The sequence below is a fragment of the Sebastes umbrosus genome, chromosome 2 (assembly GCF_015220745.1).
Source record: "Sebastes umbrosus isolate fSebUmb1 chromosome 2, fSebUmb1.pri, whole genome shotgun sequence".
NCBI lineage: Eukaryota > Metazoa > Chordata > Actinopteri > Perciformes > Sebastidae > Sebastes > Sebastes umbrosus.
In genome coordinates this window covers 40,198,057-40,222,781 of record NC_051270.1, presented here as the reverse complement: position 1 = coordinate 40,222,781, position 24,725 = coordinate 40,198,057, and the positions used below count along the sequence as shown (strand labels likewise).

At 42.7% G+C, this 24,725-nt stretch overlaps 1 protein-coding gene across 3 annotated transcripts in view; it reads right to left on the bottom strand.

Annotated features, from left to right (window-relative positions):
- Nucleotides 1-24,725, bottom strand: part of mpped2a (metallophosphoesterase domain containing 2a) — a 104,718-nt gene that overhangs the window by 5,943 nt on the left and 74,050 nt on the right. For all 3 annotated transcript variants that reach the window (XM_037747625.1, XM_037747633.1, XM_037747617.1), the window contains one exon: nt 1,297-1,412. In XM_037747625.1, coding sequence (XP_037603553.1) covers nt 1,297-1,412 — 116 coding nt within the window. The remainder of the gene's footprint in view (nt 1-1,296; nt 1,413-24,725) is intronic.

Genomic DNA, 24,725 nt, shown 5'->3' with positions numbered 1-24,725 from the left:
TGACAACATGCCGCTGTTACACCAAAATGAACCAAATGGGTCAATTATTTTTATTTATTAATTAAAGGCTACATGCCTCTGTTTTCTGTAATGTTCAAATGTTTTTAATAAAAGAGTACGTGTTGAATTACAGAACAGGGGATTTATTGTTGTTTTTTTTTTTTTTTACATTGGTATCGAATTTGATATCGAGAATCATGGAAATTCACTTGTATTGGTATCGACTACTAGATTTCTGGTACCGTGACATCCCTAGTTCGAACCAGAGGTTGCCGCCTGGCTGCCACATGCTGTCATTTGTCCTAAATGCCGAAGTAGTTTGTGATTCTTTTTGTTAAAAATGTAAAGTTGAGAAACCGATACTCTCTCATATCTTGCTACGCACAAGTTTAAAGTCTGCAGTTTGCTGCTGCAAGAAATGCTTCATTATATATATATATATTGGACTTCCTCCCCTGCATGAAACTACATCCCGGCAATGATTCTATTGTGCTGCTTCACTACTGACTTACTGTACAGGAAGCTTATCTGAACTCCTGACACCACACGGCGACCGTACTGAAAGTTCATTTTCAGAATCTAAAAGTACATTTTTGAACCAAATTGCCTGTTGTGATATATTGGCAGCCTTTTCTAGCTCAGATCCACCTCTTGATACTCGACTCAACTGTTCATTTACTGCCTTTTCATCGCAATTTAACAGCAATCCAAACACATTCTGGCAGATGAAAACCATTCTTCATATTTATGCCACAGTCGTACAACCCTGATTTTGGTTTTCATTTTGTGTTTTCCAGTTGTGGAGAGCCACCCTACATCTACAACCCCCCCCCACAAGCTCTGCTCTCCTCTCCCATGGTCTCTCTCCAATCGTTTGCAGCGTCTGTCACACTGCTGCAAAATCGAGTTTCCATGCAATCAAACGGCCACAGCGGCTGCCGCAGCAGCACCAGCAGCAGCAGCAACTCTCCGCGAGGGAAGGAAATCACTCAATAAAGCCAGATGGAGAGCGCGAAAGAAAAAAAATCAACTGGGGCCCAAACAACTAGAAGGAAAACTGAATCAGTCTGTAGTGAAAACCAAACAATATGTATTTTCTTTTTCATAAAGTCAAACACAAATATTGAATCAGACCATGTTCGGGGTGGATTTAGATGAAAACAGCGTACAAACGCACACATCTACACACACCGCCTGCTGCGACGCCTCCAGTGACTCCATAGAGATTTTGAATAATGAGGCACAATCTCATTAGATATGGCAATGAGAGGGCTGTGATTGGTTAATTGGACTCACCGAGCGGAGGTCCGTGGGTCATCAGGATGTCGATGCCTTCGGGGACGAGGTTCCATTTATCCAGCAGAGACTGACCCCGAGGCAGGTTGAACCCCCAGCCGTTAAACCACGGAGTCCTGCGGAGACACAGGGAGAGAGATCACATTCACATTAACTCAGGAGACTAACTCTACTATGATTAGAGCATAAAGCTAAATAGATATCTGTAAGAAAAACATATATTACTGGATTTATGCACATACTCTTCAGCATACCATTTCTTAAAAGCTGCAGCAGCAGCAAGAAAGTCTTGTTTTAAAGGGCTCCTTTTATGTTTGTTCCCTTTCCATTAGTGTGTTATATAGATTCTGTTTTGTGCTTGTTAAACATCTGTAAAGTTACAAAGCCCAAAGTCCACACCAAAGGGAGTTCCTCCCCCCCACAGAAACACTACTCCTGAACTGCTTGAAAAGCACCGCTTGAAGTCCTGCCTTTTCTTCTGTAACGTGGTGATGTCACCAAGTAACACAATTGCATAACGCGCAGCCGGTATGCGAAAAGTAAAGCGTTTTTTTTAACATTAAAGCATGTAAACATGTTTTAGTATAAAACCCAAAATATAAGTATGCACCTGAAAATAAGCAGAATAGCTCCTCTTTAATCGTTATCTTGCTCCTGTGTCCATATTTACTAAACTCACTTCATTAACGTTTTTTACAGCTTCATCCAGGAACTGTTTTGAAGACGCTGATGGATGTTGTCTGAGTGTTTGTGTCCCTGACCTATGCTGGATGAAATATTCATTAAAATAGGTTCAATTATTACATTAATAGTGAATAGTGAATAGTGAATAGTGAATAGTGAATAGGCTGTGTACGCATCACAAAGACAAAGGGCTGCAAGTTGTCAGAAAGAAGGTTCATAAAATGTTAATGCTGCTGCTTCACTGTAAAAGGAACTGGTTATGGCTTTTATTGTGAAGCAGCAGCAGGAAGTCTGAAGTTGGCTTGTGTAGTAGATCACAGAGAAAAACTATCACAATATAGAAATACTGTATTTCTACTAGAGATGTTCCTTCCCGATACCGATTCCAGCCGATACCAGCGTGATCAAAACATATATAATTGAGTTATTATTATTTAACAGCTGTTTACTACTGACCATGTATACAGTACATTTGATAGGATTACTATCTTTGTTGTATAGTCTGGCTCAGGTTAAACCAAATATTACCAAATGGCTGACATTTTCCTCGCCCTGACTACCGTTACCGTTACACTCTCCACCAGCAACGCACTGTTGTTGTTTGTTATCATCACATGACAAACTACCTGTAATCACTTCTTCTTCGCTGCTCTAAAACAGTAGTTGCCAGTGGCAGCCATGATACCTCCAGGGCGACAGCACGGTGAAGGTTGCTGTTTTGGAGCGGAGAAGAAGAAGAACTGATTTGCGGTTAAACAAGTTGATTTTTTTTCTGGGTTAATAAATGTTGGTATTGGATCGGTGCATTGACTGGTGTACGAGCCAATACCCCATCTAGAATTTTGGGCAGTGTCGGACGCATTTCCGATACTGGTATCAGTATCAGAACAACTACAATTAATTCTACAATTACTAATTCTATAATTCTATTCTATTACTAATTGTAATTTATAAAATTAATTGTGCTGAAATGATAATCATCACTATTGTGTCCTGTTGCAGTGGAAACATTTGAAATTGAGCAGAACTAAATTCAAATGCACAAATTTTTAAATCAAAACAAGTTTTTTATACATGGAACCTGAAATAATGACGACTCCACGGCAGGATCAGGGCTGCAACTAACCATTATTTTCATTGATGATTAATCTGTTGATTATTTTCTGGATTAATGGATTAGTTGTTTGATTTATAAAATGTCAGGAAATAGTGAAAAATGTGATCATTGTTTCCCAAAGCCCAAGATGACGTCCTCAAATGTCTTATTTTGTCCACAACTCAAAGATATTCAGTTTACTGTCGTAGAGGAGGAAAGAAACCAGAAAATATTCACATTTAACAAGCTGGAATCAGAATTTAGACTTTTTTTTCTTCTTAAAAAAAAGACTCAAACTGATTAATCTATTACCAAAATAGTTGGCGATTAATTTAATAGATGACAACTAATTGATTAATCGTTGCAGCTCTAAACAGGATGCATGAGAAAAAGGACATGCATTTGCAGTATATCACTGTACACTTGCAGGTTATACCCACAGCATGTAGTGAACATGCATGAGCTGGTTAAACCTGAAAGAGTCAGACTGTTTACCCGTGACCAGGGAGAGCGTTTGGTTTGATGCACCAGAGCAGGAGCTTTAAATTCAAAGAGTCACAAGCAAGTTGAATTAATTTTAGAAGCCAAAACTATATAGGACAGGAACGTATTATGACTTTTATTGTGAAGCAGCTGCAGAAAGTCTGAAATGGGCTTCTGTAGTAGATCACAGAGAAATATAGGATATATAAATACTGTCTTTTTACAATTAGTTGTTGTCTTTTTATTGTTATTTATTGTTTATCTTTTCATTTGTATTTATTTATTTGATGTGTTTTTTGAATGTTTTTATCTATTGTACTTTCTTATCCGTGTTTAAATTTGACCTTTTGTCTTGCTTTTGTTTGGCTTTCTGCTGTTATATAACCTCGTATCCTGCTTTTGCTTTGTCTGTCAAAACACTTTATAAACTCGGTTTTTAAAGGTGCTATATAAATAAAGTTATTATTATTATTATTATTATTATTATTATTATTATTATTATAACTGTGCAGCAAACGGCTACATGCTAAAATCATAATCACAAATGTGTTGTGGGAACATTTTAAATTGAGAGAAACTGAATTCAAATGCACAAATTTGAAATCAAAACTAGTTATTTTTTTGTACCTGAAATAATGAAGGTGCCACCACAGGATGCATGAGAAAAAGGACATCCAACTGCAGTATATCACTGTACACTTGCAGGTTATACCCACAGCATGCAGTGAAAATGCAAAACTCAAATGGTTAACCCTGAAACAAACAGCTGCGATCGGTCAGACTGTTTACCTGTGAACAGGGAGAGCGTTTGGTTTGATGCACCAGAGCAGGAGCTTTAATATCTACTTTAATTAATTTTAGAAGCCAAAACTATACGACTGACTGCCTTCTTAAGAAAAAAAAAATTTCTAAGCAGCAGGGAGCCACATCATGTGTCAACCCCCATCCCCTCTGCTACACAGGCTTCAGATTGATTGACAGCAGCTGGGCCACCTCCAGCAGCCTGGATGGGAGTCTGCAGCTCCGGGGTGACAGGCAGCATCTCAGCCTTCCCCAGCAGACACAAAGAGAGCCTCGATCTGGCTGAGTGGGAATGAGGGAAGGATAGATGGATGGATGGACGGATGGACGGATGGATGGATGCATGGGGGTGAAAACAGATGAAGAAATAAAGCCAGCCATGCAGAGAGGTTAGATATAAGAGCGGGGGTGGGGAGAGAAAAAGAAATGGAGTAGAGGCTGGTTGATAAATTGAGCCTTCATTTATCACAATAGTTGTAATGGCAGAAGAAGGCTGACAACAGAGGAAAGGAAGATAGATTATCACCACATAATACCTCAGTATATAAGCTGACCTATACTGCAACAAGCCCAGAAAATAAGTCTTTTAATTTTCATTTTGCAGCACAGAGCAGCAGAAGAGTCACTGATGAAAAGATGATTTTGGCTCTGTTATTTACTTTGGGACTGACCGCTGAGTTCAGGGCGGCTTCCAGTCACTTAGTGATGGTGCTGCGTATGGTATTTGACCGAGGGGAAATCAGGGCTCCACAAACATCAATAGGCTTTGTTACAGTGAGGGATGGATGCTCCGGCGCTAATCAATACTTCCTGTTCCACAGGAGGGCCGAGTGGGGCTAACCAGAGCCCGAGCACACTCCAGATGTGTAAAACATGAGATCTCAATCCCTCCTGGTTCATTTCAAAACCTGAAGCATCTCCGTTCAAAATAAGACGCCAAAAAAATTCAGCGTGGCAAGAGAAAAGAGCATTATAACACAGTCTAGTTTGGGTCTGGTGCTTGAGCAGCATCGAGTGTTTGTGCGCGGCGGCGGCGGCAGACCTGAAGCTCGCTCTTTGATTTGCTTGCTCAGTCGTTGCCTCGTTCTCTCGCTCGGTGGAGAGCTGAGAAATGAGGTTAAAAATGAAATGTGAGGAGCGCACAGGGGAGTGAAGGCCACAGACTGAACTGATTAATTAGAACTAATCACACAAATCGGAGCTAATGGAAGTCTAATGGATTACTGGGAAGACTCGCCATTTCATGGATGGAAATAGCGCTGCTGCTGCTGCTGTGGAGAAACTTAGAAAGCAGTGAATCAGAGCCGAGCCGGCGTGGTCGGCCGGCTGCACACAGAAAAGCAGGGGCAGGGTATTTGTCTGGCTCTAGTTTTGACTAATGGCAACCAGGCCAAACTTTGAAAAATAGCCCAACGCATTTATTTTCCCCCATTCAGAAAAATAAATTGTGGTTTCAGGCGGCGAAAACAAATAAATAGCTGCAGCGTGGATTTGGTGTTTCACATGTTTTCTCTCGCATAAACACATTCATCTGGGAGATGAAACATAACCCCTGACATGAGCCGTGGATCCGCAGCCAACCAAAAGGTCCTGACTGAATGCAGAGCGCGGCGCTGCAGCCCGACGCCACAATGGCCCCATTGTCGGCTGTCTGCCTATGAAATATACCTTCCATGCAAGTGCATTTGTTAACCTCCGCCAAGATTAATGACATCCCGGTCACATAAAGGAGAGATTGTTTCCTGTGTGGCTGTGACACAAGTTTTATTATACAGTACTGCTGAGTGTGTGAGTGTGTGTGTGTGTGTGTGTGTGTGTGTGTGTGTGTCGAGAGTGGGCAGAGTGCATATGGCAAGCCGTTTTTACATTTAATAGCTAGACAGGATATTCATTAGAGATATCTGCATCGTCATTTTTCCTAGTCCAAACTCTAAATCAAGATATCCCTCATTCTATTTGGACTAGTCCAAACTCTAATTTTAGATATCTGTAATTACATGTTGACTAGTCCAGGGGTCAGCAACCTTTACTAACAAAAGAGACATTTTAGGCAACAAAAAAAAAATCTGTCTGGAGCCACAAAACATTTGAGCATTGTGATGAAGGTATCACAGTTTATAGTCTAAGTATATACTATATCAGTCTAATGCAGTGAGGGCCAAAGTGCAAATGTACGACGGAGTATTAGGGCCACATTGAGGGGAAAAACATCTGAGATTTTCAGAATAAAGTATAATAACTTTATGGAAAAAAGTCATAATATTACGATAATAAAGTCATAACTTTACGGGAAAAAAAAGTCTCGGAATATTACGAGAATAAAGTCATAACTTTACAGAAGAAAATGCCATAATATTATGGGAATAAAGTCATAACTTTACGGAAGAAAAAGTCATAATATTACGGGAATAAAGTCATAACTTTACGGAAGAAAAAGTCATAATATTACGAGAATTAAGTCATAACTTTACGGGAAAAGAGTCGTAACATTACGATAATAAAGTCATAACTTTACGGGAAAAAAAGTCGTAATATTACGAGAATAAAGTCGCAATATTACGAGAATAAATTCATAACTTTACGAGGAAAAAAGAAAATAACACGTAAAATAACTACTTTATATTATGACTTTATTCTCGAAATCTCAGATTTCTTTTTTTCCCCTCAATGTGGCCCTAATACTCCGTACCATAGACCTACAACAATGATAAATAAAAATGAAAATGTAATTAAAAAAACAAATATTAATTTCCATTTTTATAAGTCCACAGGGAGCAACTGGAGAGGAGCTGAAGAGCCACTTGTGGCTCTGGAGCCGCAGGTTGCTGACCCCTAGACTAGTACGATTCAAACTACTTTTGCCATTCATGTGAATGAGGTTTGTCATTACAGATATCTACAACGTCCTTTTTAGATATCTTGAACTGGAATTGTGACTAGTCAGAATGACGTTGTAGATATCTCTAACTGGAGTTAGGGATAGTCTAAATGTAATATAGATATCTAGAATAGATTTGTGACTAGGTGAAATGACGTTGCAGATGTCTGTTATTACGTCAGCAACTACGGCAAGCGGGAGGCGGGAGCTATTCAAACATACTACGGCGCTGCAGCCGTATGGGTTTATAAAGCGAAGACAATAAAACTACAACAGGCTGTATATTTCTAGCACAACTCTCTAGCGAACAAAGCTCTCGTTGGCCACAGTCTCCTGATGATGAGCTCTTTCTATTTCATGTCATTTTCTATCTGATCCACAGCGGTCCCCAACCACTCGTCTCACAGTCGGCTGCACATAGAGACCGATGTTATGTGTCCAGCTCGGAGGACTAAAGGCTGGTTGTGATTAAGATGAGCTTGTAGCTCGTTGTCTACCTCACTACAGTTAGAAAGAGCTCTCGTTGGTGTTTGAACTATGTTTCTCTGATGAGTTATTGATCCGGGAAGAATCTGTGAATATCTTTCACACTTTACCGAACTATCCAAGTTAGCAAAAGCTTCTGCTGACACGGTTCAGATGCTTTGTTGGGCCGATATCCAATGGGAAGCCTTGATGAGCAACGTCATGACAACAACTCTGACTAGTCATAATGAGGTTATAGATATGTGGAGTAAGAACTCTGACTAATCATAATGAGGTTTGAGATATCTGGAACTGTTATTTAGGATAGTCAGAACTGAATTACAGATAACTCCAATGACCAATGTAATTACGACTAGTCAAAATGTCGTTGTAGATATCTCTAATGTTCATTCTGGATAGTCGAGCTGAGCTATTAAATGTTAGAACTTGCCATAGAGTGCACGTCCACCAGCGTCTGAGTAGGATGTGAGTGTTGAACAGAATGTACGCTGCCAGTGTCTCAGTCTGTTCTCAGAGTGTGTATATGTAGACCAGTGTGTGTGTGTGTGTGTGTGTGTTGTGATCAGACTACATTCGGAGCCCAGTCTTGCCTTGACACTTGCCATCTGGAGCGCGTCGCCGTGGCAACAAAGGAGAAGCGTCTGGAGGCAGGCACAGTGGGAAGTAAAAATACTGTGGCGGAAATAGAAGCAGAAGTAAGAGAAAGAAAAGGATGAAGGAGGTGACGATCAGAGAGAAGAAAGAAAAGAGGAGGAACAACAACAAGGGAAGACGTGGAAAGACGTCGTCGTCATGTGTTTGGATGTCAGAAGAGGAGGCGTTTAAGAACGCCATCAAGAAAACCTACTGTTAGAAAGCATTTATTTAAAAAGACTCTTTAACTTGACACCCGAAACAAAACGCTGCATCAAAAGGATGAAAAGCCAGAAACCATGGTAACAGGGACAGTTAACGATCACCCCCACCCCCAACCCGGGACTCAAACTGTGGAAACAGGTTAAAAACCCTCAGCCTGGGCCGCCGGCGGAGGTGAAGCAGACAGAAGCCATTTAGCCCTCGTGTGCAGAACGTCAATATTCAATTAGGCCGGTGGACATCATTAGGACGGCGGCGCAGCGTCTCTCTGGGTGTGACACCGCTCTTAACCCCTCTGCTCCCCCGGACTACTCTCTCTGGGTCCCCAGACACTCAGCTATGATACCCCCTAATCACACACACACACACACACACACACACACACACACACACACACACACACACACACACACACACACACACACACACACACACACACACACACACACACACACACACACACACACAATTATTGTTATTGTTTTACCAAATTCTGTTGTTCAAATTTATGTTTCCAAATAAATTGTAGTTAAAAATAGTCCAGCTGTTTTTCTTCCACAAGGCCATCAACAGAAAAATAACTGGCAGCTATTCTCACAATTAATCGTTAAAAGTAATATTTGGTAGGGCGGCTCAATTATGGCAAAAATCCTAATCACGATTATGATGGTCAATATTGAGATCACGATTATTTGACACAATTAAACATGAACTTTGGAAACATCATGCATTTAGAAAGAACATTTTGTAGCCTACATTTTCAAGTTCAATGCATCAATGTGGTGAACGTGTAGAGAAAAAGAGGCTAGATCTATGAAGAATGTGTTGCTCTTTTAAACCATTTAATCATAAACACATTGGTTGTATAGATATGAATGGTGATGAGTCAAAGTCGTGGTAAACGTGACTCGGTGGGTGTCTAAAGGGTCAGGTGGGTCGCCAACATCGCTGCATTAAGGACAGTCCGCCTCACAGCGAGCAGTAAGCGGCGAGGTCCAGGTGAGCGGTGCTGTAAAGTGCCACCTTCACCCACCCGGGCCTTTCCAAGCTGACCTACAGCTGGCCGCGGTGCATCACCACGGAGGTAATACGCCCCACTTAGCAAGGCAAAAGTGCACCGCTGTAAAGGAAAAGGGTGCGCTGGATTAATAACACAAGACAAAACGAGAGTTATTGAGGAACGGAATGCTGCAAATTAATAATACAAATATTATATATTATAAAAATATTGTTTTATGTCAATAATCTTGTTTTCATAATCTTTGGAAGCCAAAATCGTAATTGCAATTGAAATTTGATTAATAGCACAGCCCTAATTTTTAGTTTACCCTGTTCAAGCTTCTCAAACGTGAGGAATTGTTACTTTTCTCAGTTTTAAATATTGTAAACTGATTTTCTGTCATTTTATAGACCAAACAATTCATCAATAAATTAAAACAAAAAATAATCTGCAGTTTAATTGATAATTAACATAATCGTAGCCCCTATTTAGGAGCCTCATACGGCTGATGAACATGGTTTAGTGACTTACAGTTGAACCGTATCATATTGATCATACTGTATGGTCATTTATAAAAACGCTGGTTTATGATTAAAGCACGAAATTCTTCACAGATCTAGCTTCTTCATTTTGCTCCAGATTGATGCATTTAACTTTAAAATGTACAACATTTTCTGGACCAAAAACAAGTAAGCCTACTTAGTCATGAGCTGGTGAAAACTCCTTAATCTTTTCATATCGCAGAAAAAATAAATCTCTATGTCAGCTTTTTCCAATACGGTGCAGCCCTAGATGATATTGTATGGTTATATCATATTGTAGCTAAACTCTCATGTTCATTGAATGATTATTCAGATGCAAACTGTCATTTCAAACTAAACTGAGCTGTTCAAGTTTTGGTTTGAATGTCAGTTTGATCATTTTATGTGTGATTGTGCCAAAATGTACTATATTGTGATACATATTGGTATCAGAAAAAACATTCTTATTAATATTAACTTCAGCCATATAACCACATAATAATTGTGCCATTTTGAAGCGGCACACTGGCAGATTAGTTTCAGCCAAACACAGGTCAGCATTCTGCATTGTGCTGAACACGGTCTCGTCTTCCACCTGGCACTTACATAATCCCCTTTTACTAAATTAATCTTCTTCTTTGGCATCCATGAACTGTTTAACTCATCTACTCTTGGACATATTCTAGTCAAGGTACTTTCTGATAAATAAAAAAATACAGTAATGATCATTTTACTGCGAGCCTCTGAAGTTACAGATTCTACATCCTTTTCTTTTTCCTCCTTCTAACCGGCTGCTTATTTACTGGCTGGACCTACACATCTGGCTTTTGCTTTTTTCTCCCCTCTTTCTGTTCAACAAGCTCAGGTCAACCTCTCTCTTATCCTGAACCGCACGCACGCACGCACGCACGCACGCACGCACGCACAGGTACCTCCATGTACCCGGTGCAGACTGTTTACCAAACACAGTGCAGACTCTCAGCCACCTCTCGTCATGTCTCATTCAACATACACCTGAGACCCAGCAGTACACACCTCACAACAAACACCAGTCTACTGTCTGTCTGTATCACTACACCTTCAAGTCTAATAATGTCTTACAAAGGTCCCAAAATAGAGACTGCATTGTCCATGTTAAAGACAGACTGAACGATATACTAGGGGTGTATCGATCCATCGATCCGGATTGATGGATCGATTCAATGATCATCGATGCAAAGTGAAAACATCGATACATATCATCATCTTTAAGATACACATTTTTTTTTTATTCCCACGGCACGTCTGTGTCACCATTTCCGTCCAAGTGCACGTCATTCCTAAACATCCAAACAGTGCTAGCGCCGCTTCGGTTATGCTTTCTGCAAGGATGGCTGCACGGACATGAGCTGACGTGGAATCATGACGAGGAAATGAGCGGCGTTCGTTAGCGGTTCATGAGCGGTTCACGAGCGGCGTGACTCGCTGCCTCTGGAATCTCCCGAGAAATTTTTAAACTAACCGTTGTCGGTCCAGAATACAAAAAGATTCAGCAGCTGCACGGCTTATTTCTCACATTAAATGTTTTCAGAAACACATTTCGGTGAACTATTTTTATGAGTTTCCAAACGAGCCGCCATGTTGGTTCTGGTTTGAAAGCTCAGCGCAGCAGCCGAGAGGGAAAGCATTCGTTGAATCAGGAGCCTTGTGTCTAGTGGCAGCTCATCAAGCGTCCAATGCTGGGAAGCGAGGCGATCCCTCGTGATAAAAAACGCCCCTGTAGACGTGTACCATTAGCGAGTGGCGTCGGTGAATAAATGATCCAGCTCTTCCAGACCCGAGCCAAGTTCCTGTGTCTTGCTCGCTACCTGCTGGTTAAAGTGAAGACGGGGTTTGCCCCGAAGTTAGCAACAACTTCAGCTCAGGCTCACTTAAGGTGAACTGTTAAGGTGGACCAGCTGTCCTCATTTTACTGACAAGCCGCTCACCAGCACTGACCAGCACCCAGACCTCCAACAACGGTCTGGTTTTATTCTTTTTATTAAAAACAATACTTTGTTTTTCATTTAGATATCTGGAAGAGCCCAGTCATAAAATTGTCAAATCATATTTGAATTGCTTTTTGTGAGTTACTGATAGAGATATAAATGTTACTGACTGTGTTAAATGAGCATATGATATAGTCTCATTGAATTGAATAGAAATCATATAATGGCAGACTTTGTGATATCTGCAAATACCGCATCGTTGTCTTAAGTATACTTTATATCTACTGCTACAGGAATGAGTCCTAACACCCAGGAATGAGCTAGCATTTTAGCACTTCTGATTCCTTCGTCTGGAAGTCAATGGGTTACAAATAAAAATTATAAAATACATCAAAACATATCCCACTGGTGAATTTGTAAGCCTTTATGTGTCTTGCTAAGTGGCTAAATGAGAAGACTAAACGTCATCACACTAACTCGTCCTCCTTTACAGCCTCATTGTGTTTACTCGCGCTCATGCGACCGTGGTGAAGTTTGTTTATAGCCCAACGTTAGCTTTTTACTTCTGGAGATTGCATTCACACTTCAAAAATCATGAAGGTGGTGTTCATTAGTGGAGATTATCTTGGTGAACAAAACGTGTATCATAAAGTTTGTTTACCACAGAGCTGATTTTCTGCAATAATCCAAAAGCCAATGGTAAAAATCCCGTTGGCTTTTTGTCGAGGGAACCAGGGAGCGCTCAATGCTGATGATTCATTGACTTAATGTTCACCAAGGTCAAGATCCATCGATTCGTTGGGAATGATGTCAAAATCTATGAAATTAAGTGTTAAAGGGACTTATTACACGTATAAATCAGGTCGGTGTCCCATGCACGCTCGAGTGTGGCTACGCTGTTCCAACACAAACTACATGGAAGCACCAAAACCACAAAGTTCTATCTAGTGAAGCCCGTCTGTTAAACAGTGTTAATTCTTCCTGCTCCAGCCCCCCCTGACCGCAGCCAGAAGACACAGGGGAGACCGTAGCTTTGGTCTCCAGGGCCGGAGTCTCTGCTGTACTCTGCTCCTCTGCCTGCCTTCACTCACACACCGCGCTCGTTCTCACTCGCTCCACCTCTCACGTGCATGCGCGCACACTACACACTGCAGAAGACGGGAGTCTGAAGCAGGACAACACAGTATCAGCAGTGATTCATGGAGAGACCTTCGTCTGGTCAGCTAACATTACTGCCAAGCAGCTGAAATATAGAGTGATATTGTGCTTTTAGCTGACGTGTGTCGTCTCACTGTTTTGAGCGATGCTCGTTCATGTCTATGTAGAGCGAGCACAAGCGCGAGCAACAGGACGCTGACTTTCGTTGACTTAACGGCCACAGGTGTCGCTGTTAACAAGACATTTCTGATTCTTACATAGAGTCCCTTTAAATAAATAGAAAAAAAGGGGAAACGTTCAAAAACTAGACCCTTAAAAAAATGTGAGAAATGGCAACTTCTCTCATGAGAGGAACTCTCTGGTCTGTATGAACACATTTGGTCTGCAGAAGAATTGTACACGCGTGCACGCACGCACGCACGCACGCACGCACGCACGCACGCACGCACACACACACACACACACACACACACACCCCTGCAGGGCAAGACAGAGCACTGTGTATGTGTTTTGGTCGTGTTGAGAGCAGAGATAAGATCGAAACATGTCTCAGGTAAAGTATGATCCTCCACCTAAAAGCCAGAGAACAGCTGCGCCCTGGGATATCAGCCCGGCGCTGCTCAACACATGACGGGACGAACAAGCTGCACCGTGACCAGCGCGGAGATAACAGCAGAGAGAGAGAGAGAGACAGAGACAGCAGAGAGAGAGAGAGAGAGAGACTACAGCAGAGAGAGAGAGAGAGAGAGAGAGAGAGAGAGAGAGAGGGAGAGTTGAGTGTGTGTGCAGGTCCAGCGATCCATCGTGTCTGACCTCTGAGTCAGAGCGGCCCCAGGGTCAGCGGGGGGAGGGGTCTAATTGATCAACCTGTCAGAACCAATGAGGAGGGCCATGTTAATGGGACTTTTATAAGCCCCACGGGACGCACCACCTGACACTCAGAGCTGTATGAGTATGTGCAAAGCAGAGTGCATGCCCTGTGTGTGTGTGTGTGTGTAATCCCAGAGCCCAGGTAGCCTTATTAAAAGGAGCCAAGTGGAGACTCTGGCTGGGTTTTGACAAATGGCCTCTCAACACCAAGGCCACCTTTGCAAACTTTGGGGACGAGGTAGAAGGTGAAGTCACAAGGGTGAAGGGGCCGTGTATGTATGAGTGTGTGTGTGTGTGCTCTGCTCTGCCCCAGCACTAATAACCTGTGCCTGATGACTGATGGAGTGTGGAATGGATTAATCTCGCTGCAGTCATGCTGCCAAACGCAGAGGCGCTAAGGGTTAGCCACCAGACTTAGCCCGCTTAGGAAAGGCTACAACCATGGGGACGGGTTGGCTCACACATACAGTATATATACACACACACACACGTGCACACACTCTCTCCCAAGGGTTTGTCTCCCACCGAGATGCAGCCAGCTGCAGTTTGACCTGCAGGCCGCTAATGTAACACAACCGCTGCATCAGCCAGCAGACGCTCCGCAGCAAACACAGCTGCTCCCGACGACCCGGCAGCTTCCAGCCATCCACTACATGCAGGTCTGAGTGCATGTGAACAGAGAGAGAGAGAGAGAGAGAGAGAGAGAGAGAGAGAGAGAAGAAAAGAAGAGAAAAGGGCAAGTGCCCAACATTGTAGCAGGAAATCAAATGAGAGCAGAGATGTTCAGAGTGAATCCCCTGCCATCATTACATCTAAGAGACTCTCTCTCTCTCTCTCTCTCTCTCTCTCTCTCTCTCCGGATATACGCTGGATTAGCACCACAGACATCAAAGACTACAGTAACTGAGCCTGGCTGTCTGGAAGGGTGACTCAGTGCGTATGCATCTGTCCCGCCACGCAGTGAGGGCAATTCATATTAATATTGACAAAGTGTAAAAAGGAATTTAAAACACAATAAAGTGTCTGCAGCAGAGTGAGTGAGCACACCGTGGCATTGAGTGAAGAACACGATTTTACATTTAGACCACAGCAAAATGTCAACAGACAGTTAACGGGGTGAACTGAAAAAAAGTATTTACAATAAATATATTTGCACATTTAATAATAACAATACATTTTATTTGTAATGCACTTTTCTAGACCCAAAGCTCCATTACCCCCTCATAACCACCGTGGGACTTTGTCACTAGATTTAGCAACTTTTCAGACCCTCTTAGCGATTTTATTTTTAAAAAGCAATATGCAAATGAGGATATGACGTCATTTGGTGCCTTTTAGCAATTTTGCAGCTAGTACTAGCTATTTTATTGGAAAAGCATTGGCAACATTGGTTACTAGACTCCCACAGGCAAGATGCCTTAGCATCTGACAGGTGAAGGTTAATTTACAGGGTTCCAGTCAGACACCATTTAGTCACATTTTGACACCATTGATTGTAACAATTTTTTCCAAAAGAATTATCCAAAATATGAAAATAAATCCTTTTCCACTAGGAGCACCACTCCTAGTTGTGCTCTGTCATATGTGACCGTGTGACATTGAGCTGAATTGGCCAGAAAGTATCACATAGGTTGCACCATGTTTCATCAAGTTTGTTCAATCTTTCTACCTGCATGCTATCAGAAGAACTGGAAAGTTCACATCCAAGGATCAAATAAATCTCTCAAGCTAGTCATTTAAACTGAAATTGGTTCATTAGAAAGGCTTTGTTACAGAACAAAACCCACTTCAAAAAAAAATTACCTTAACGAATTAGCAAGAACCACAGGTGGTGGAGAAGAGCTCACAGTACCTGAAGCTGGGCCAGGTTTCTTTTTTCAGATTAGTCAGAAACTGCTTTGAAATAAACACCAGTAGAGATGATTTGTATTTCCTGATCAATAACTGTTAACCAACAAGATGAGTGCCTTGCATGCAGTGGTGCTGTGGTTGAAGTACCGCCCAGCTGCAACAAAAACCTGATGCACAAAAAGGTTAAGTCCATCACTTCACCGCCAGCTGCAGTGTATGAACAAAACAGGCAGTTTCACCCGTCCGGGAGAGTTAGCAGCCACAATGTCGCATGCATTGTCGTGGACACATGCAGCCACTTTCCCAGTACGTCTCCTAGTTTAGCTGCGGGGTTACCAGCTGTGTGTCTGCCTGGTGTACTCTGTCAGGGTTTCTGTCAGTGTATTGCAAGCCCAGCGGCCCGCCGTGTTTGCGACGGTGAGCATGAAGTTAGCAGTAACGTTCTAGCTGTGAACGCAGCAGTGCAGTGCACAGTGTATGTACAGTTTATTTGTTGGGGAATAAATGCTAAAACTCCTCAGGACCCAAGCTAAGTTCCTGTGTCTTGGTTGCTACCTGCTGATTAAAGTGAAGGGGGTTAGCCAAATTCACACCGGCAGTGGCGAAGTGCGTCTCGCCGCAATAATTACATTTTTCTGCGGCTGGAAGGCGTGTTCATGTGTTTCAGGCCGGAAGAAATCCTTTGTAAAATAGGTAACATGTCACCGGAGTCACAGGACAGGCTGCGGGTCCTCTCTGGCTGCAATTCGCCGCTAAAAGTTAAACTGACATCACAGACATTGCATGGCAGCTTGCCGCAGGCCGCACTTCGCCGCTGCTCTGGTGTGAAAGTTAGCGACAACTTCAGCCTAGGCTCACTTAAAGGCCCTGACACACCAAGCCGACGGTCGGTCGTCGGACAGACAGGCAAACCGGGACACGTCGGGGCCGTCGGTGAGCGTCTGTCTGTCTAGTTTCTGCGGTGTGTCCCTGACCGTCGGCTCTAGTCTGCCCGTGTCTGAGTTTTTTTGGCTGATTCAGCATGTTGAATTGGCGGCGGAGCTTGTTGGTGAGAGCAATCACTCTTGCTGTTCAGCTTAAACGAATCAGTGCACGAGAAGAGAAACGGAAGTGAGGAAAGCAAGTCAACGAGTAAAGTCAAGAGGATACACACAGAAGGCTCTTCTCATTTTTCAGATCATTCCAACAAACGGATATTTCACAACGTGAGGCAACTCAGCGGACGGCCTTCGGCGCCGCTAGTTCTTGGATGTCAGGTTGGTGTGTCTGGGGCTTAAGGTGACGAGCTATTCTCATTTTCTGTGACAAGCCTTCTCTCCGAATTTTGCTCAGCTTTTAAAATTTGTTTTAATATATTATTTGAAATCGTTTAACTGATAGCATTAATCGGTCAACATTTGTATTAACCGTTAAACGGTTGGTTATTAACATCCCCAAACACCAGTGCTACTACAACAAATACTAGAAGTACTTCACACAGACACTGAAGACATGCAGGTGCAGAGCTGCCTGTGGATGTGGTGGCAGGGGGTGTTTAGGAGGAGCAGCGAGGTGTTGTAGGAATACAGATGTGTCAACATGTGAACATGGAATCTAAACACTTTGAAATATGGATATGGATCGCCAGGAAGCCGGGCAGGTCTGAAGAAACTGGAGACCAGACTAATAACGAGAGGGGCTCTATTCAGAGAGCCTGTATGGGGGCTGGGGGCAAGGGCCGAGACCCATTCAGCCTGCCCTGAGACACAGGGACAAGGGTCCCATTACCCTCCTCCAGCCCGACCTCCGTGAACTTGATCCTGGGGAACAATGTGAGACGGGGGAGTGAAGGGAGGCAGGTGGGAGGATAATATCTCTGGGAAATAAGTGAGCTTTCCTCAGTGACAATAACTGACAGGCAAGGTTTCGTTTCCCAGCTCTGCTCCAAGGACCTGGGCTGAAACCTTTTTTCTACGGATTTCAAACAGGACAAGGTGATCTGAAAATGGAATGAACGCACAGGTGTGTCTTTCAGGCCGTTTCAAAGCTGTGCCCTCTTACTGCTTTTCTTCCTCAGCACAAAGACTACAGCTCCAGGTCTGCAAGTTAATTGAAAAAAAAAAAAAACGAAAAAGCTTTTTGAACATCTCAAACTTTCATTTATGACATACAAAAGTGAGAGCAGAAAAAAGATTAAAGAAAATTATGAAAAAGGAGCATTGTGTGTTTTGGCCTCTGCTAGTCATTGTGCCTGAACGCTGAAGGTCTGCTGCTCTTCAGACACAAACAGCATTTCAAGAAGAAGGGAAATAGCTGATATTTGAGGTGCTTTGACATGAATTAACCGGAGAGATGACATTAGAAGTTGGGGCATTCAGCCTTCAAATCTTTATGCTTTTAATAAAAAGACAGACTGTGTCCAAAATCATTCACTATTCAATACATTGTCCAGTATTTCTCTATCTTACTGTGCATTCTTGTTCTTGGCTGCAGGACCTTGTTGGCTTTGTCCTTCCCTGGATTTAAAAGAGCACTCCGCCAATTTAGCATTGCACTGCTATAACATCGTCGGACAGTTAAAAAAAAAATGATCATAATCGATTCAGCAGAACCAGAAATATTGTCTTTTATTATTCCACACATTCTTCTTCCTTGTCGAAACCTGGTGCCTACATTACCCACAATTCAACTCCAGCACCAACAGTTCAGTCGGAGATTCAGGTGTGTTATGCTAGTAGTGGCTAACGTAGCCTCAAGCTGCACTTTTAGGCCATAAAATGTATATGGGAAGTGGACGTAGTCACCGTGACGTCACCTATTGGTTTGTGGACTGCTGTTTTGAAGCCTTGAGTTCGGCATTTTGGCTGTCGCCATCTTAGTTTTTTGCAACCAGAAGTGACACGAGAGGGTGGAGCTAAGTACAACTGAACGCTGAATAAGACATTTTTAGGCGACTAAAATGTTAATATTAACTTTCATGAAGAGAAAACACACTGTGAAAGGGTTAAAGTTGTAAGACGAAAACACGGACGACTCCCAGACTGGACAACGATGTGGTAGCGACCTGTCAATCACAGGTAACCCCGCCCTAAAGCATCTCCTGCTTTATGGTCTGTCTGACTCTAAATGGGACCATCATTTACTAAATGAACATCATGCTGTGTTGAAGAAGACTTGAAACTAGAGATTGAGACCATAAACTCATGTTTACAATGTTTACTGAGGTAATAAATCAAGAGAGAAGTAGGCTCATTTTCTCATAGACTTCTATACAACCAGAGGAGTCGCCCCCTGCTGGCTGGTAGACAGAATACAACTTTTAGGTACTTACACATTGGCTTCAATTTTCCCCACTTGCCCACTGATTTAAGCACCAGTGTCCATATACTGTACGTGCCTTGTTACATGCACAACTGCTGATGTAGATGAAAACACAACATCTTAACAAATCTTAATTGCTATAAATTCACAACCTGCATGCAGCTCAGAACTAGTTGTTGATATCCAAACCTATAAAAGGGGTAGGGAGGACCATCATCTATTTCCAAGCGAACCAAAAAACAGGCTACAGGTGTGGGCATTTGTTGAGATGGACACAGGTAAATGACAGGTTAACATGAATAATCTCTTCACAGCTTTCACACTTGTGGGCTTTCCTTGTCACGGTCGGACGACGAGGAAACTAACATCATTAACACTATGCAGGCTGTTAAATGACATTGCTGCTTTAATTCTATTGGTATTTGTCGGCGTTGATTTACTCTCCCCCTGAGGAGCAGGAGAAAGAAGGCAGCAGGTTCTCACAGACTCCTGTCAAAAGGCCGGGAGCACACCCTGCCCTGTCCTGACATGACGGGCCAACCACTCTTTGCTGGAGAGGTCAAAGGTCAAGGGGGGAGAACGAGGTGGTGCTGTTAAAGGCAACAGGAAGGGCCACGGGGTCAAGTCAGTGCAGATACACGGCACTCTGTTCGCGGTTATTGTCTCGACCTTACGAGTGGATGCTAGCCGGGGCACAGAGACGCAGTGGCAACAATAGACACAGGAAAGCACACAAACTGGCATTGTTAGTCTTGTGGGTTTGTATACAAAGAGCCGGAACACAGACAAAACAAGACACACACAAGGCTGACCAGGGCAGTCTGCACAAAGTGGCTCAGAAGTTGTACAGACGCACCCATCAAATAGATTTCTTTAGGGGAAAATGCTCGACAGATTACTCGATACTGGAAAAGATTTGTTAGTTGCAGCCCTACAGCTATTGAACTGGGCAAGAAGTCATTCCATTTCCACATTAATTTGGCATATTCCTTTAAATACATATCCTAAATATAACTTTCTATTGTTGGTTGACACTGATCACTGAATGGAGGTCACAGTTTGCCCACCTTTTTTTTTTTTATTTACGACCCTCCATCCCTGCAGACACCTGGGTGTTCCTACCACCCACATCGGGTGTCTAAATCCAGCGAGTGGCGATAAGCAGAGTCTCGTCCTTGCCACTGAAGCTGTGCGGAGGTCAGCAGGAAGGAAGGGAAATGCAGCAGGACGATGTGAATGCTATCACCGCCGAGCAGAAACCAGTAGGTAGGCTGCCCTTCTGTTTATGGAGCTGTCGCTACCGCCGTGATTGATGGGTCGCTACAGACAATTCACATGTCCCTAACGGGGCCACATAGTGTGGCGGGAGACGAAGAAGTGTGTGAGAGTGTGTGGGGGGAAAACAGTTCCAGCTGTGGTGAATGTTAAGCCCATTTTCTATCATTCTCTAGATGTCCTACACAGTGACATTTCATGATCACTTTAAGTAGATCAGCTCATCTTTCATCATTAGCTCCCTGTCGTTGGAGAAGTTTGCCTGTTTCAAGTCAGAACCATTTCATATTAATAACTAAATTTAACCAAATGTAATAACCTATAGAGTACTAGTTTAGTTAACGCAACATTTTTAAGTAACCCATAGATTGGATCCCAAACTTTTGGACCCACTTTTTAAAAATGACAAACCATCGCGACCCAATTCCCAACAGGCCTCATCTATAAACTCTTGCTTTAGCAGCAGAAAGCTCAGACGTCTGTCTGTTGTGTCATCATGTTGTACACTCATGATGTCGTCATTACGTTAAGTTACATTCGGTACAAAACGTGGTGAGAACTCGCGGTGATGCCGGAGTACTGCCCTGTAATGGCGGCGGGAAATCATTGTTTCTATGATCCTGTTTAAATCAATGGAAAATAAAAACCATACTAGCGAGAGCATTCATTGTTTTTGCAGCAGAAAGCGAAGGCTTCTGTCTGTTGGGTAATCACACTCGGGATGATGTCGTTGCGTTACGTGCGGAATGTAATGAAACCATTAAAACGCCTTTGCACTTGATCTGCTCATAAAAATGTGAGTTAAAATAACTCATGGAGTGTTAAGAAATATTTTGTTCATGCTTCTACATTATGAAATCTTTCTGATCAATATGTTCAATGTGTTGATTTTGTAACATTTTATGAAAAAACGTTGGATTTTTGCATTTGTTTTTCATTTATGACACAATACAATACTTTTGTCAATTCTTATGGTTTATGAATTTACATAACCTCATAGCTTAGGTTGTAGAGATTTTTGAGATATGAAGTGGAGCTGTAACTAACTATTTTGATCGTTGATTAATCTGTTCTCAATTAATCGATTAGTGGTTTGGTCTTGGCCAGAAAATGGTGAAAAATGTGGATCAGTGTTTCTCAAAGCCCAAGATGACGTCCTCAAATGTCTTGATTTGTCCACAACTCAAAGACATTCAGTTTACTGTCATAGAGGAGGAAAGAAAACAGAAAATATTCACATTTAGGAAGCTGCAATCAGAGAATTTAGACACTCACAGATTCATTGATTATCAAAATTGTTGGTGATTCATTTAATGATGACAATAATGACAATTAATTGATTAATCGTTGCAGCTCTAATATGAAGCATTTGAAGACCCTAAGAAATGAATCACAATAAGTTAAAATACCAATGTAGGCACTGGCTGGCCCATTCTATCGCAGAGTTTAAAGGGTTAACAGGAACTACGGGGCCTAAACCATGAAACATTGTCCAAGAGTACACACATGTATTTAGAGGGTTGAATTCTCTTTAGTAAGAATACAACAGAGTAATCCTCATGTGCTGTGCTATACTGTATAATGCTGCATCCAGAGGACCGAGCTTGAAGTGTGGGCTGCTTTTAGAGGAAGAAGAACACCTTGAACAGTCCGATTGAGCCTTTGCCTCTTTGTCTTTTTCCATTTCACTCCATCTTAAATCATTCATGTTTTCATCCTTCTAAAACTTACAAGAAAACTCAGTGGAGCTTGCACCTCTTTTCTCTCTATCAAAAACCTTCCAGCACTTAGCATCTCCACCGTTACATCCAGACTTGTTGTCATCGATGGTATGACTTATTCATCTGAGCTTCAGCTGTACCAGCACTTAGGTTGGTGACCTTTCACACCAAACTCTGCAGAGAATAATGGCAGGACAGCAAGGCACACGGAGCTGAATGTTTAGGTAGAAGAGAAAAGCCACCGTGGTAAAAGGTGCAGCTAATGCAGGGCTGCCACACCTCAGGCCACAGCAGCTGGGGACACTGGGCTTCCTCTGCTTTTCAAATATTTATCTCCTCATAGCGTGAGACACAGCATGGGACGGAAAACAAGATGGAGTCCTGCTGAGTCCAGGATCTGCCAGTGTACACACACACATACACACCAGGACAAACAGAGCAAAGCAAAAACAAACAGATGGGAAGATTCAGATGTCAGAGACATACACGCGCCCCCTTTGTAACCATGACCGCAGTGTTGAGAATGATGGAAACCCATTGCCGCGTGCCTGCTGAGGTTTGAGCATCTTGTCTGGTGAATGAGCAGGTAGCCTGAGGTCGGGTTCAGGGGGGAGCAGGGGACCGTCTGCTGACAGATCGCCTTCACTCCCCGGCTGGTTGCTGAGCCATCTTGGGCACCCTTCCAGGGGATTGTGATTGCATTTTATAGCCTCGAGCAGCCTCCTCATGTCATGTATCGCTCCTCATGTCGCAGACATCTGGTTAGCTCTGGGCTCTTCTGGTCTCCCCTGCGCTCCCTGCTGTGCTGGATGGTTTGATTAAGCCTGCATCGCTCCTAATCATACTCAGAGTTCCTTCTTTCCCCCCATACCTGCAGACTTGCTCCCTAACGGCCTCAAAGTCCCATGACAACTGCATACCGAGTCTTGCTTCTCTAATTTGACACATTATTAGATTAAACAGGAAGTTTGGGCGAGACATGAGGCAACTGGAAACAGCCACAAGGAACAACCATCAGGGCTCCAGACTGAGACCAAAATGTGTTTTGTGCGTGTGCAAGTTAAAAATTTCACGTGGTCGCATTTATGCGAGTGCATGACAATCATTATTATTGCTTCCCCCACTGGAGTGGAGACATCGGCCACTGTCTGCTCCATCACCGCCTCCAAAGGCTCAAAAGTCAACTTGAGGAGCGAGCGTTGAGCAGGTGCGAACGAGTAGGGAGGGATGAGCTCTCGCTCGTCACAATCCCACGCTCGTGGGACCGTATTTGTGCACACGGAGCAGAAATGCTCCCTCGCTAGGATGCTTTTCCACTCGTGGATAATGTTCTGTGCACTGGTATCACGTGCATATGCCTGGTTTTTATGTGAGTGGGTCTTGAGACTAATTTAACAGCATACATGTGTACGCAGCAGTGCACAGCGCGTGGTGGGTGTGTACGTAGTGGCGTAGAACTTTACAAACCAATCCCTTTAGCTGTTATTGTGTTCCAAAGATGAAGCGGTCCATAGCTGATTAAATGAGAAGAGAACGAAGGAGGCTGGTGGAGGGAGAGTAGGGATGTCACCAGTCGAGAACCGATATCAATTCCATGCCAAAATTCTGAAAATGTGAAGGTACTTGTTTTAACCAGGGATCAGGGCTCAAGACTAACAGCCTCACGTCGTCCAGGGGACCATAAAACAATAGTTAACGTTGCAGCCGGGGAGCAGCCCAATCCTGCTTTGCTAAATAACGGAGCTAACAGCTAACGTTAACGAGGCTTGAATATGTTACATTATGGTGCGTTAAGGCTCTATTAAGAACAAATGTTATTGGGCGAAGGTAAATTATAACGTTATCATGATCTGTTCATATGTAATCTTTTGTAAAATTATTTTTTTGGTGTGAAGCTTAAGGCGGATCATTAGGAGTTAATAACACATTTGCAAAAAACAGTAAGCAATAAAGGAGTGGATGTCGAAGTACATGGGATTTATTGTTTTCTACCGCGGTATCAAATTGGGTATCGAGAATTGTGGAATTTCATTGGTATTGGTATGGAGTATTACATTTGTGGTATCATGACATCCCTAATGGAGAGACAATGAGGTTCCGACTCACTCACCACTGATGATGAACGTGCAGGCATGGAGAGACCTGAGTCACTGATTAATACCATGCCGTACCAAAAAGGAGTGCAACCAAAGTATGTACTGGTGCAACCAACCGAGAAAGTCTGTAGCACCAGTACTACCAGTTGAAAAGTTTGGAAATCTGACCATGGACGGTTGGGAAAAGGAAACAAGGTTCTCAGGGGTTAATCCAATTTGTGACAGTGTTTTTCAAATATGTATTTTTATTTAAGATAGTATGAATATATCATTAGTATTAAGGTAAAGGTAATGAATCCACTCTCCCTGCACCATATTTGCCATGTTATGTCTTTCTTTGTTTGGTTTCAACTTGTACAAATACATTTCGGTTTAAAACAAACTTTC